This window comes from Trichophyton benhamiae (genome assembly GCF_000151125.1).
Source record: "Trichophyton benhamiae CBS 112371 chromosome Unknown contig00269.3, whole genome shotgun sequence".
In the NCBI taxonomy this organism is placed as follows: Eukaryota; Fungi; Ascomycota; class Eurotiomycetes; order Onygenales; family Arthrodermataceae; genus Trichophyton; species Trichophyton benhamiae.
In genome coordinates this window covers 112311-125266 of record NW_003315092.1, presented here as the reverse complement: position 1 = coordinate 125266, position 12956 = coordinate 112311, and the positions used below count along the sequence as shown (strand labels likewise).

At 48.0% G+C, this 12956-nt stretch overlaps 4 protein-coding genes across 4 annotated transcripts; 1 reads left to right on the top strand and 3 right to left on the bottom strand.

The window, feature by feature from the left end:
- Positions 1-1160: 1160 nt before the first annotated feature.
- ARB_01722 (uncharacterized protein) lies at positions 1161-5477 on the bottom strand (the record flags this gene model as incomplete). The annotated part of the gene is made up of 3 exons (XM_003011921.1): positions 1161-3743; positions 3804-4080; positions 4138-5477. 3 exons carry the CDS (start codon positions 5475-5477, stop codon positions 1161-1163), a joined length of 4200 nt encoding a protein of 1399 aa, XP_003011967.1.
- A 466-nt stretch (positions 5478-5943) lies between these two features.
- On the top strand, positions 5944-6586 carry ARB_01721 (uncharacterized protein; the record flags this gene model as incomplete). The annotated part of the gene is made up of 3 exons (XM_003011920.1): positions 5944-5962; positions 6096-6208; positions 6317-6586. 3 exons carry the CDS (start codon positions 5944-5946, stop codon positions 6584-6586), a joined length of 402 nt encoding a protein of 133 aa, XP_003011966.1.
- Positions 6587-7456: 870 nt separating this feature from the next.
- Positions 7457-7900, bottom strand: ARB_01720 (uncharacterized protein; the record flags this gene model as incomplete). Its single annotated transcript, XM_003011919.1, has 1 exon — positions 7457-7900. One exon carries the CDS (start codon positions 7898-7900, stop codon positions 7457-7459), a length of 444 nt encoding a protein of 147 aa, XP_003011965.1.
- Positions 7901-8714: 814 nt separating this feature from the next.
- ARB_01719 (uncharacterized protein) lies at positions 8715-12196 on the bottom strand (the record flags this gene model as incomplete). Its single annotated transcript, XM_003011918.1, has 2 exons — positions 8715-11881; positions 11959-12196. The coding sequence occupies 2 exons, from the start codon at positions 12194-12196 to the stop codon at positions 8715-8717; spliced, it is 3405 nt and encodes a 1134-aa protein (XP_003011964.1).
- Between the last annotated feature and the right edge of the window lie 760 nt (positions 12197-12956).

Here is a 12956-nt window from a genome sequence, read left to right as displayed (position 1 = left end):
GAATGTGCTTCTATCGAATCCGGGTTCCTTCCATTAACGTTGACTGAACTCGCCACCTGGGTTTCAGATTTCTAGTCTATATTTCATCTCGACCCCCTTCGGAAAGCAAGCCTCAAATACTACAACCAGGTATCGCATATCAACACTTCTCATCGGTAATATTATCGCTGCTAACCAAGACCTTTTTTTTATGTCACAAGGCTTTTTCTCATACAATTGGAAATATGATAACTGATAATGAGCTTTATCAACTCGCCATCTTCCTTGGATCATGCGCTATGCTCCTCATCGTCGTCTACCATTTTCTAGAGGTCAATTCAAAGGCCTCATCGGATACAGACTCAACGCGTGTGTCTACTACTGCAGAATCAACAAAGCTCTCCGGGTTGACGCAAGCGGCAAGGAATATGGGGGACTCTGACACTGGGGCATCGGGGAGGAGAAGCTAGTGTTGCTTGAACACAGTTATAAACGGAGTTTATGTATTGAGATCGGCAAAAGGTACAGGGGAACAGCTGGTTCACAATGATGGAATACATGATGTTGAGATGCTGAGAGAACTATTTCATGGTTGATAGGAAGATCTCCTTAGTTGCTTTTGCACACTGTTTCGATAGATGATTTTCTATTAGTGATACACCCTATCTAAACCACCTCTGTGAGAGGAGCCATAGATAACAACTTAGACTAAGTCGTAAGACAGTCCATAATTTCCCCCTTCACTACCGAAGTTGTTCACAAAAGCGACCGCACCAAATCTAGAGCTCTCATGTGTCCAATGACAAAGTCAAGTAGACTCCCTACTCTTCTTGTCGCGCGCTGGCAAAACTTTGTAAACACTCTCGGAGGCAACGACGGTGCTTTGCCTCCGTTCGTTCATTAATATACACCCTCCTGGGCCTAATCCAGGGCCCACATTCGCCTGCTTCGCTGAGTGCGCCCTCAAAATCTGCAATGCACTGGATTTATAACTGTCATATCCATGATTCTTATTGAAGTCACGTATTGGGCGCCACGTAGTGGGCAAAATTATGGCAGGGGTAGAGCCGTTAGTCGTCGCTTTGGATACCACTACACGGCCTTGGTCATCGTAAAGGCATGAACTTGGATTGAAGCAAGGATGTCCTAAAGGGAGAGAAAAGAAAGAAAAATTCTAGTAATTAGGAAATAACAATCGGTAGATGGAACTTTCCAGTCTCACCAGAGGATACAGACTTGGGCCCGTCACCCAATTTCCAAGCTAGTGGACTCAAATGCACACTGTCCAAATGCTGCTTGAGCCCCTCGGTAGAAAAGATACGCGGTGCTGCTTCCCCAGACGCACATCCTGTCCACCTACAGATAGCCTGCTCTTTGCCAGACTGGCTATGTAGCTTTAAGACATGCTTTCGAAATATCTCAAAGTTATGCAGTTTAGCTCCACAGCCATCAAAACCGCATTCATATATTGGGTATTTATTTGACGGATATTGTGGCGTGGCTCTGGGGACAGCAACTTCAACTTTACTCGCGACTGAAGGGATAGCCTTGGGCTTATTTTTCGCTCCTGGAGGACGTCCGGGTCGTCGTCTTGTAGGAAGAGAAGATGCAAACGTTGGCTTTTGGGGTGTTGGAGCCATGGGTCTTGGAGGAGTGGAAGATGAGTCCGTGTTGACGGTGTGAGAGATTCTGAGCTGTGAAGGTCCGCGCTCCGATTGAAATCGCCTTCCAGCGCTAGTTTCATCACGTGATATAAAATCGTCACGTGAATGGGACTTCGGCTGGGATAAAAGTGGCTCAGGGGCAATTTTCGGGGGAGGAGGACCGCCAGGATCCACGAGATCCCATCGGAACGTCTCAAGGTCCGAGGTGTAATCGACGAATTGAAAATTTTCCTTCAGCTTGAGTAAGTGATAGTTGAGTGAACGTTCCGTAGGATGGCGGCCAGCCGCAATCAAGATATCTCTAGCGATTGTCCGAGGATCGTAGTATGATCGTTTCAGGGCCTTGGCTTTGTTCATGGGCTTAACAATACCATTGTAACGACGAAGGTCTTCCTTTCCAGTAGGCTGTGGTGTTGCGTCGACATGTTTAGGTTTAGCCATGCTGGTGGGTTTCTCTGGCATAGGTTGTACTGCAGGTGACGGCTCGCGAGATCTAACAAGTTGTTTCTGGACGCTTGGGACAACTTTGCGGTCTTCTGATGGGCATTGAGGTAGGATTTCGGGGGTATTACGCTGGACAGGGGTGACGTTAATTGCATCTTCCATGGTGACATCAAGCGAGGTGTTCATTGTGTCTTCAACAGCAATCTCTAGCAGGTTCGGCTGATCTAGCACTTCATCCTCAGCCTCGCTCTCGTCCTCGTCGCTAATGGCCTGAGAAAGGTCAACAATCTCAGCAAAAGTTCGTTTCCGTGCCATGGCCTCTTTAGAATTAGGAAATGGCTCCCGTGGTTGGGGTGCGGGTGAGGCTGAAATGGATGAGCGGTGTTGAGGAGCACTTTTTCTGCGCCGCTTGGATATATGGAGTAAATTAAGGGATTTCTGGCGCTGTTTTTCTCTTGATAGAGGCAGAGCCGACACCGATTTACTAGGAACACTGCCTGGTTGGAGCGCCGTCACTTCTAGGTTTTGTTGGGGTATTGCTATTTGTATTGGATCAGCAGGAGTTGAAGAAACGAAGGATGAATCTGGTAAGCTAGGCTGAGAAGTTTGCATAGCCGGCTCAGAAGTAGCCTTCGTCTCTTTGTTTGAGCTCTCGCCGAGGTCGGGAAAGGTTTTTAAAAGATGCTTTGCAAAGTGGACCTTATTTATCGTGTATCCATGACCTTCCAACATGTTGCAAAGCTGTACATAACTTGGATTCTGTTCAATTAGGCTTGATATAAAGTCAGAAGTGATTGAGTCATTTCCTGGGAATGTGGAAATATATTGACAGGCAGACTCGGCTAGCAAACGTCGCTTCTGGTCAGGCCAAAAAGAAGTCATTCGTTCTTCCTTTCCCACCTCGTCTCCTGCAGGTTGTGATTGTCCTTGAAGTGGTAGCGGAGCGTCAAGCGTAGTGCGAGGATGGCCTTCCTGGGTGAGTTGTATATCTTCAGTTGAAGATGGGGGGATATTAGGCGACTGGGGAAACTCAGCATGTCCCGTCTTGGTGAAGTTATCCAAAAGGCTCAGCCGTTGCTCTTCCACGCTCAAGGAGGCATATGGTTGAGGCACAGAGGTAGGTGCTTCAGGAGCCGGCACAGGTTGACCACTCAGATGTGCTGCACTTATCTCATTTTCCAGTCCTAGATTACTATTAGGGGCAGGACTGGACTCATTAGCAGTCAAACTAGCTTTCAATCTCCGCTTTCGGCGTAATGCTGGGAATTTCCCTAAGTCGGGTAAACCATCAATGAATCCTGGTTTAGCGACTTGCTCTGGGATAATGGTCTTAATATTTTGTGTTTGGCTAGGTCTGGTGGAGGGTAGTGCTGTTTCATGGTGTTGTTCAGCTTGTGTATTTTCAGTAGACATATTGTTGTTATTAATAATTGAGGGTGAAGCTCCTTTTTGGGCTGGTGTACTTATTAGGAACACCGCGTCACCCGTCGCACGTTTATTGCGTGCCTTTTTCTTCGGTAGATTATTGGAGCTGTGCGGAGGTGGAAGTTGCGAGGAACTAGCGATGCTAGATTCTTCAATGTAAGTTTTCGCAGACGTATTATCAACCTTGCTTGGAACCTGTGGAGCTGTTTGTCCGCTACTCTCTTGTTTACCCTAAGGAGATAAACGGTAAGCATTGCATGAGCAGAAAGGAAGTAAGGATATCGGGCTCACCATATTCGCAGCCAAGATTGATTTAAATAGGTCCGGGTCTTTCTTGCGCATTTCATCAAGCATCCTTTGCATCTGAGTAGCTGTGTCCTCTTTTCCATTGGCTTCTTCCTGTGTGGTCGAAGTGGTTTGAGGTTGAGTTGACGGCGAAATTGGGGCGGACGCAGTCCCTGGTTTCTGTTTTCGATTCGGTCTCTTCCTCGCTTTCTTTGGAGCATCATTTGAGACACCCTGAGGAGTTCCCTTTGAAGCTTCTTTCGTTATTGATGCTTCCAGCGCACTAATGACGGTAAGTTAGAATTACCAACGTTGGTGGGGGTAGTAGTTCATTGCTCACTTAGTAGCTACATTGGATACTGTTGTATTAGGTGCCACTTCTGATGGTGTAGCATTTTGAGCTGGAGGCTGAGTGGAATTTTGCTGTGTCTCCACCTGTATTCCTTCAATACCACCAGTCACGCTTGTTACATCTGGTTCAACCGATGCGTGGGCTGTGTTTGTTACTCCGGAAGTTCCAAATTGGCCGTAATATGGATTATATATGTTTGTTGGATCGACAAATCGGGGCAATGAGTTCTGAGTTGGTGACTCAGCCGTGACAGAGCTTGTGTCTGTTGGTTGTGAATAAGGCCTTTGACTCATGGCTGGAGAGGCGCGTCCGTTATCAGGTTTTGCAGTATTCATAGAGAACTCCTGGCCTGGACGACGGATCTGAGAACTGGAGCTAGTCCTGTTCGGATGCTGAAAAAGTGTAGGGGAGCGAGACGTGGCTGGTTTTGTTTGATGAACGCGGTGTTGAAGTTGTGGTGAGGGCTCTGCGCTTGAAGTGACCGAATGAGTGCTCATGTCCGAGGTATTGCTTGTCTGGTTTAAGGAGTTAGAAGTAGCTGTGCCTGCTTCTATGACTTGGCCAGGATTGGTTGTCTGGTATTGATATGTGTTTGAAGAGCTTGAAGTATTTGTTGCAGGCGAGTGACCGGTAGGGTCACCGGCTGAAGCGTTATATCGAGCTGAATTCGATACCTGATAAGAGTTTGCACTGGCAGCCGGCGCATTCTGGGTATAGTTACGCCGAGCGGCGGTGGACAGGGCGGTCATGGCTGTGGCTGCAACGGTGCGAGGGTTTTGCATATAGTCAGATTGATGTGATGGCGTGGTAGATTGATAAGACTGAGGGTTCTGAGAGGTCGTAACGGGAGGAATAGCAGCAGCTTGGCCCTGAAGGGGGCTGGAGGTATAACGAGCACCAGAATTTACCATATCCCTCCTTACGCCCATGTTCGGGTTAGATTCGCCGCCATAGTTGTCTATGACATGCGTATTGGTACCGCCCAGAGAATGTGCCTGGTTATTATATTGATGGGCAGTTGTAGTCTGATTCGTACCTGACATGCGATATGACACTTGCTGTTGATAGGTTATAGGTTGACTTGCGGTGTTGTTTGCGGGCGATAACCAGTAGCTATTCCTAACATTTTGCTGACTTGATGTCTGTTGCCTAGACACATTCTGTCCATTCCAGCTGTTATTCTGTTGTCCATAATCCTGAGATCTGTTCTCGGGAGCTGGTGCGGCCGGCTTTGGGGTTTGAGACGGCGGAGCGTACGGGGTTTGGCTCTGCTGGGCACGCGAGTTCGTGTGTTGGTATTGAGGATAGCCATATCCGTTATATGCCATATCTGACACCGTCTCTAGATATGTTCTTCAGACGACTCTTGGTTGCTCAGTTGCAGGCCCTGTGAAGACGCTGCGTTGCTGAGACTTAAGTATCAAAGGTCGCAGTGACGTATAGACACAAGTAAAACAAGTGGGTAGGAACCATGTCTCCCGATCAGACAGAAGCAGTGCTCCTATAACCTAATCCTCTGTATATCGGCGCTCCTTCGTCTGCTTTTCCTGTTTCTTATGCTTTCATCTGCGCATCTTCGCGCGCGTCGTTCTGGATGAGCTCAAAGTCATGATGAGTCAGCAAACCCTAGCTCGCGCTTAAGTAACGGGAAGCGTAGGTCAGCTGACCCACAAGTCTTCGCTCCTCCAACACCAAAAAAAAAAAATAACGTCGAACTTCAATTTTGAGGGAAGAGAAACACGCCGTCGACATCCAGCAGACCACACTTCTCCCAGGGTCAGATCGCATATCACGATGGCTAAGGTTAACACAGGTACGTGGGAATTTTTAATCCGGCTGGGCTGTTTGATGAAGCGCTGGTTACCGCGAGATTACTCTTTCTGGGACTGCGGGATGCGAGAGTTGAAATTTCTGGATGCTGACCATCGACTGTTCTTCACTTATAGCAATTGCTTGCTCCCGACGGAAGTCGCGCAAGGCGCACTTCAGCGCTCCCTCCAGCGAGCGACGAACCATCATGAGCGCCCCCTTGAGCAAGGAACTCCGTGAGAAGCACAACGTACGTTGATTTTTCAACATCATCAAATCGCACACCGCACCACTACATGCAGGACGAAAGGGAATCGCAGATAGAATATATTTGTCTAACCGGGTATAAACCACCTAGGTCCGATCGATACCAATTCGCAAGGATGACGAGGTCACCATTGTGCGGGGAACCAACAAGGGTCGTGAGGGAAAGATCACATCCGTTTACCGCCTTAAGTATGTCGTCCACGTCGAGCGAGTCAGCCGTGAGAAGTCCAACGGCCAGTCCGTCCCAATCGGCATCCATCCATCCAAGGTCGTCATCACCAAGCTCAAGCTCGATAAGGACCGTGAGAGCATCCTCGAGAGAATGGGCAAGGGACGCGCTGCCAGAGCCAAGTCCTCCTAAGCCGGTCGATTTGGGTCAGGGAAGTGGTTTATTTGGGTGTTATTAATGGATGGAAGCATGGAAAAATTTATAAACGACCAAGATAAAGACAATTTCACCATATTCGAAACCTTTCCTTATCTCTCCATCGTGGTTTGATATTGAAATGTGCCAGGACCCTCCTCTACTCCAGTCCGTGTCTTTACTGCTTGTGTCGGGCTCTTTAACCAACCTGACTTAGTTTGGGCGTCACATCTTGAATGCTTCTACTTTTTTACGTGTTCCTTGCGTGTTCAAATGGACTGGAGATATCAGGGGCCTACTCTATTTGTCTCATGAGATGAAATACCAAAAACTTACATGATTCTCTGACCTTCCCAACATAGATATGTTTCCAGCCTACGCACCTTTCTCTTCACGCCTGTTTTATCTCCTCGCCAACCTACTTCCGTGGTTGTCGAGGTAAACGACTGGCGAATATCAAAATAATTCCTCACTCTCCTCCCACAATATTGTGGGAGGTAGGTAAGTTGAATAACCCTGCCTGCAGACTTGCCTCTAGACTATACTATTCAGTGATGAAAGCGGGTTTGAAGGCAGGGGACACCTAAAAACCCACATTGCTACATTGACGACCGGAGGGCAATTTGTATATTTATTCTGTTTAAAAAAGCCTCATATTCGGCCAAGCCTGTATCTCTCGTAGTAACTATGAACGCTATACCTATATATTAAGCATTAATCAGATAAATAACATTGCATGAAAAGAAAATGCTGTTCAAAATTCCAGAAAGAATTGACTTGGAACTTTGCAGTATCAAAGAAAGAAGCAAACGCGAATACGAAACATCATTCGAAGTAAATGGAATCTGTTAGCTGTCCATTAGTTTGTCATTCCTCGTGGCGGGCTCCATGTCCAACACAGCTTCCCCATGCTGGCAGGCCACATCCCATGCCAACAAACAAGTATATCAAAAACAAGACCACGACTATCAGCAAGACCATAACCTTGGTATTCTTCCACCACATCCGGCGCCGTAGATCCCGGCTACGTACTCTGAAATCACGAGCACTGCTTCCGAGCCTATCAGTCTTATCAATCAGGGTATCAATACGCTCTCCCCTCTCTAGAACGCGCTCAATATTCTCGGTCATGATATCTCGAACGTTATCGATCTCTCTCCTGGCCGAAGCTAGTGAATCAGATGGGGGAGTTGTGTTGAAAGTGTGTAGCAAGCCACGTAAGTCATTGTTAAAGGCAGCACATCCGTAAGCTGGCAAAGCAGCGTAATCCGTGCTGTCTGGATTATAGCTCGCAAGGAACTTCCTCTTCATCTCGAGTAAAAACGCGAAGGGAATGCGACGGCCCTGTTCGGCCGTGGCAACGACCAAGTAGCTCAAAGCCGAGTGGGAGTCTGGTGTCTGACTGTTCCCCTGTGCAGAGGACGCACTGGGAGAATCAGCAATATAGTGGATAAATAGCCGGTCATGGGTGTATGTGAGCTTCTGAGGCGAATCGTGTGATATCTTGGGCAGAATTATGGATGCTAGTGAAGAAGCTGAGGTGGACGACGTTCCAGGCACCGAGTGCTCTGTCAGGATAGTTGTCCTATGCGCTATACAGGCACTTATATATGGATTAGCCACAGCTTCATAAGAAGACAGTTAACGAGCCATATACACATAGATATACTTACTATAGAAGCGGGCTGGACGCTCTTGATGAGGACGCCATGATTAACGCGCTGTCTGTAAATCCAGACTGCAGACTCTGAGAGAAAGAGGAAAGGAGAAGATAGAAAGTGAAAAAGTGATCAAGAGGCCCCTGCAAAAGGATATGTGAAAGCTCTAATGGACTTTCTTGACTGGTGTCTGCCTGCTAGCCTGGCCTAAGATTGATCCCTGTGGTGCAACTGTAAAGCTGGAGAAAGCAAGTCGCAATCCAAGCATAACAAGATACGCAGGTTTGTCTAGTTTGCATGGCTTGGCCCAAGCTTCCTGCAACTACCATGGCTTGGCACTATCAGAAAGTGACTTCGCTGATACGGACTGCCTGGGACGACGGACGACGGACGACGGGGCAACAATTAACATAGAATATCAATTTAGGCCAATTTACAGCTATACCTCGATGATATAAGTATCTACATTAGAAAGACCTCAATCTAGACTCTGACGAGGACTCCGATTCCTCCTCACTAAGGGGCTCATCTTTCGGCTCAAATCCACCCTGCAGCTTCTTTTCGCCGCCCCTACGAGATTCCTCCCTAGTAGGCGTATCTACACCTTGTTTCGGGCTGCTAGTAGCTGTGGTATTCTGCCTTCGAGATGCAACCGGGCGAACCCTTTCCTTTCTCCCAGGAACATGGCGGAGATCCTTCACTTCGTTCAAGACATCCCTGAAACTCTCCTCGAGAGTCTTCATCCGTGCGAGAACAAGCCGGCTAAGCATGTCTCTGTTGTCGTTTCCTCTATCCTGTTGCATCCCTCCCATGGCATATGCCATTTGAGTGTTGAAGCTTCCGGGTACACCGCCCACGAAGCCTCCACCAACAGCCTCATTGTCTCCTATATCAGATCCTAGGCCCAGTGTTAGGGATAACGGTCGACGCCGTTGACTAGGCAGATTATTTAGCGACCACTGTATACCATGATCTGGGACAGAAAATGCTGCGGCTGTCGGCTGTGGGATTGGCCGTGGTCGCGTTGTCAGCTGTGAAGATTTCAGGTTGCTCTGTAGGCGTCGTCGATTTGGGGTTGTCGTTCCAGTCTTGCCTTTCTGTTTAGGCGATGGAGGTTTGGAGCCAGTCGTGCTCTTGGTAGCTTCCGGGGGAACCGGGTTATATAGTATAGTAGCGGCCGACGGATTCCTTGAATGATGACGACGCGGTGTTCGCGGAGTACGTGAAGGGCTATTTCTTCGTGAGAAGCGTTTGGCCGTCGAGGGCCTTGAAAGCATCGGAGATGAGTCTACCGAGCTCTCAAGCATGTTTTCAGTAGGGAAAACAGTCTCTTGGGTTTTCCTATGATCAGGCAAATCTCCATCTCTACTAGAGTCACCTCCCCCATTTTCATCGCTGCTCAGTTCATCGTCACCTTGAACCTCAACGTCAGTTTGTGTGGGCGCAGTAATAGTTTCCTCCCTTTGGAGGTAAACCCGAGGTCTGGGTCCCTTGTTTACTTCTGTAGTGTCAAATGCAACACTCATGAAGTCTTCTGGATCCGAGGCAAAAGACCTAGTAGTATCTGTGAAAAAGTTATGACCGCTCATTCCTCGATTTCTTCGTCGTCGTTGTGACTGACCCGGCCAGACGCGCCTTGCCTCCAAGTCTTCCACTACCTTTCGGTCCTGGTCTTCAGGTGGCGCTCTAGAGCTTCCGTCTCCAATATTCCTCATCCAATTACTGACGTTGGCAGTGGACAAGCGCTGGCGGGCTCTACTACGCCGGGGTTCTTGGTAAGTAGTACCTTCACCAGATAGATCAAAGACCTGGTCCAGAGCCCGATCCTTTTGATGAGTAGCAACCGATGGTTCTCGTACACGGAACCTGGCGCGTGGTGTGAAAGGCGAAAAGGAGCGCTCTTGGTCCCCAATTGGGTCAACGGGATTGAATCTGCCCCTGATCAGGTCCGTAGGCTCAATGGCAGCAGGCCTTAGTATCGTGCGCTCATACAGGTATATGCAAAAGAGAATGGGAAAGTGTGTTATCTTGATCACAGTACGGTTAAGCTTCAAAAATCTTCGGAACGGGATAACGAATCTCAAAGGAGTAATTGCCCAAGCGAGAACGTTGGTAGGCGCCACATAAGAAAAAAGAGCATCCGATTTCACCATAGATATAGTATTAACGGCAAATAAAAACTGATGCTCCTCGTGGGCATTCTGGACAATCGCCATGAACGAGTTTGTGAGAATAGTGATCAGGATCGTTATAACAAGGAAATGGCATATGAACAGGAACAGTGTGAGGATAATCTTCCCAAGAAGGTTATACCTGTCCCAAAGAGTCCAAGCCGCCGGGGTGAATCCCATCACCATTTGGAACAGCGCATAGGCAACGGAGCTAGGAGAGGCATTGGTATCGCCAAATGAAAACGTAAAGGCGACAAAGAACCCGCTGCAAGCTATAATGATAAGAATGAGCACCGCTATCAAGTCAGCAGCCATCATTCGGAATGCAATTAGCAACTGCGAGAAGTATCGATAATGGTCAAGAACTGAAAAAAGACGTGGCAGTAGAAGCACCGCATTGGCAGCGAGGGTATCGTATGCGAGCCCTGCTGCATAGGCCTTCTGATTTTGAGGCACAATTGCTCCATATAGACGCAAAACGTAGTAAATAAGAAGCAGGACTAGGATTCCAACGTCAAACATATTCCAAAAGCTCATCAAGTAAAGGCTAAAGCCCTGCTCATTGAAGCCAACAATCTCGTCAAGCATGAACCCAGCGCTCCAAAACCAGAACACCATTTCAAATCCAGTAAGGTGCAATGGTCTCTTCTGGAGCAAGATAAGAAAGAGACATAGCAGAATCGCGTAGGAAAGTGTAGACAGTAACTGTCGGTATCTAGGGACGCGTAACCTGGATAATTTGAATAGAGACGCATCGCGAGGATCATAAATGGATACCGAACGTCGGGATATGTGCTTATTTTGTACACTTGGAATACCCTTCGTATCAGCTCGATATCCACGCCTGTAAATGGATCCATAGCCATGGAATTGTAAAGGGGCATCTGGAAGAGGTTGTCTGTGCAAACTATCTGCGCCAGAGTAGAAGACTATAGTGCCAGCCCAGAGTGCTTCCAGTTGCTGGACCACAACCGGGTGGGCCAAGAATCGTTTTGCCTGAGCCCTGATGGCGATTTCTAAACAAGAGATTCGAACATCCTTAAGCAAAGCACGGGATCCCTGGTTACTATCCCAAGGTCGCCCATTTGAAGTTCCGGTGGACAGCTTCGAGGCCTGGCCTTGCAGTGGATGAAAATCGTATGACAGAGCATCTATTAGACTTCGCACGGTGTATTCCTTTAGCAGCTTGATAGCCAGAAGCTCACAAACCATTGCCCTTGTCCGACTTGCGCCACTAATTCCAGGATTGGAGGTAGCCTCCTTATCAAATTGGAGGCAGTTGACCATCAAGGCATAGAGAGTCGCTTTAGTGAGATGCCTGGAATGAATGATCTGCTGTATAGGTTTCAGTAGAAACTGCGATACTTGCGGGGATCGAAGCTGGTCCCATGTCAATGTCGTCTCGCAGCGTGATGATATCAGTAGGCGTAAATCGTGGGTGAGCTGATAAACAGGAATAGCATCTAGATGCCCAATAACATATCCGTATTAATTCAGGTTCAAAGAACGTTTTATTGGCAGGATATACTGAGTGTCATACCAAGATGAACAGAAAACATAGGCAAGAGAGGGGCTTGAGATTCGCTGTCGGGGCCATCTTCATACTGCTCCTCTTCAATCTCATAATCTTCAATATTTTCTTCCGAAGCAGCCTCTGGCTCGGTCTGGGCAGCGGCCTCAAAATCACGGTCATCTCTCTCGTTCTGTTCAACGGGTCTAGACGACGAGAAGAGCCCCAGTCTCTGCTTTCGCATTGGCCGGGACAGCGAGGAAAACATCTCGTCTTCGTACCGCCAAAAGAGACTGATATTTTCTTTTCTGCTCGACGGCCACGTTATTGTCAAGCTTTCACTCAGACCAGGGATCAGATAGCCCTAAGGCCAGCGATGCCGAAGGAGCAAGGGGGAACAAAACAAACGGACTCCATCTAAACACGAAAACAAAATAGCCTCCCATAACAAAAGAAACAAAAGCTGTCAGATAATGCAAACCGGTCAGCAATCGCGGTACACTCAAGAGTGGTTTGGCAGGTGTTTTTCTTCCTTGATTCTGCGTGTCAATCCCTGTTGGTGGAAGCCCTGCAGCTCTCGGCGCGTCACATGATAGGGCCGATAAGGCGCGATATGCGTGGCATCCTTGCCTCTGGCAGCAAACCCACTAGTCAGGCTTGCTTATCGCTGAGTGAGTTACATGATAGCTCCGGCTATATGGAGGCGATACTGCATCTGTGACAGGGCTGCAGGGGTTTAATTAACATGAGGGACCAGTGGCATGTTTAAGCGGCCGTTTGATATCAGTACCAAGAAGCTCGGCGTCCTTTGATGGGCTTCGGCTCGATAGGATAACTAGACGTTATCATTATCACTGACATCTCGATTTCTTGTCCAGTGCTAAGAAGCAAGCTAATTTTACTCCTAACTTAGCGAACGCTAAAGAAAGAAAGATTTCGGAACGGCTTACCGCAATATTTCGCCCTGAAGCTTGACGAACTGCCTCTTGTCTGGCCCAAGTACAACCGTGGGATGGGACAGATGTTAC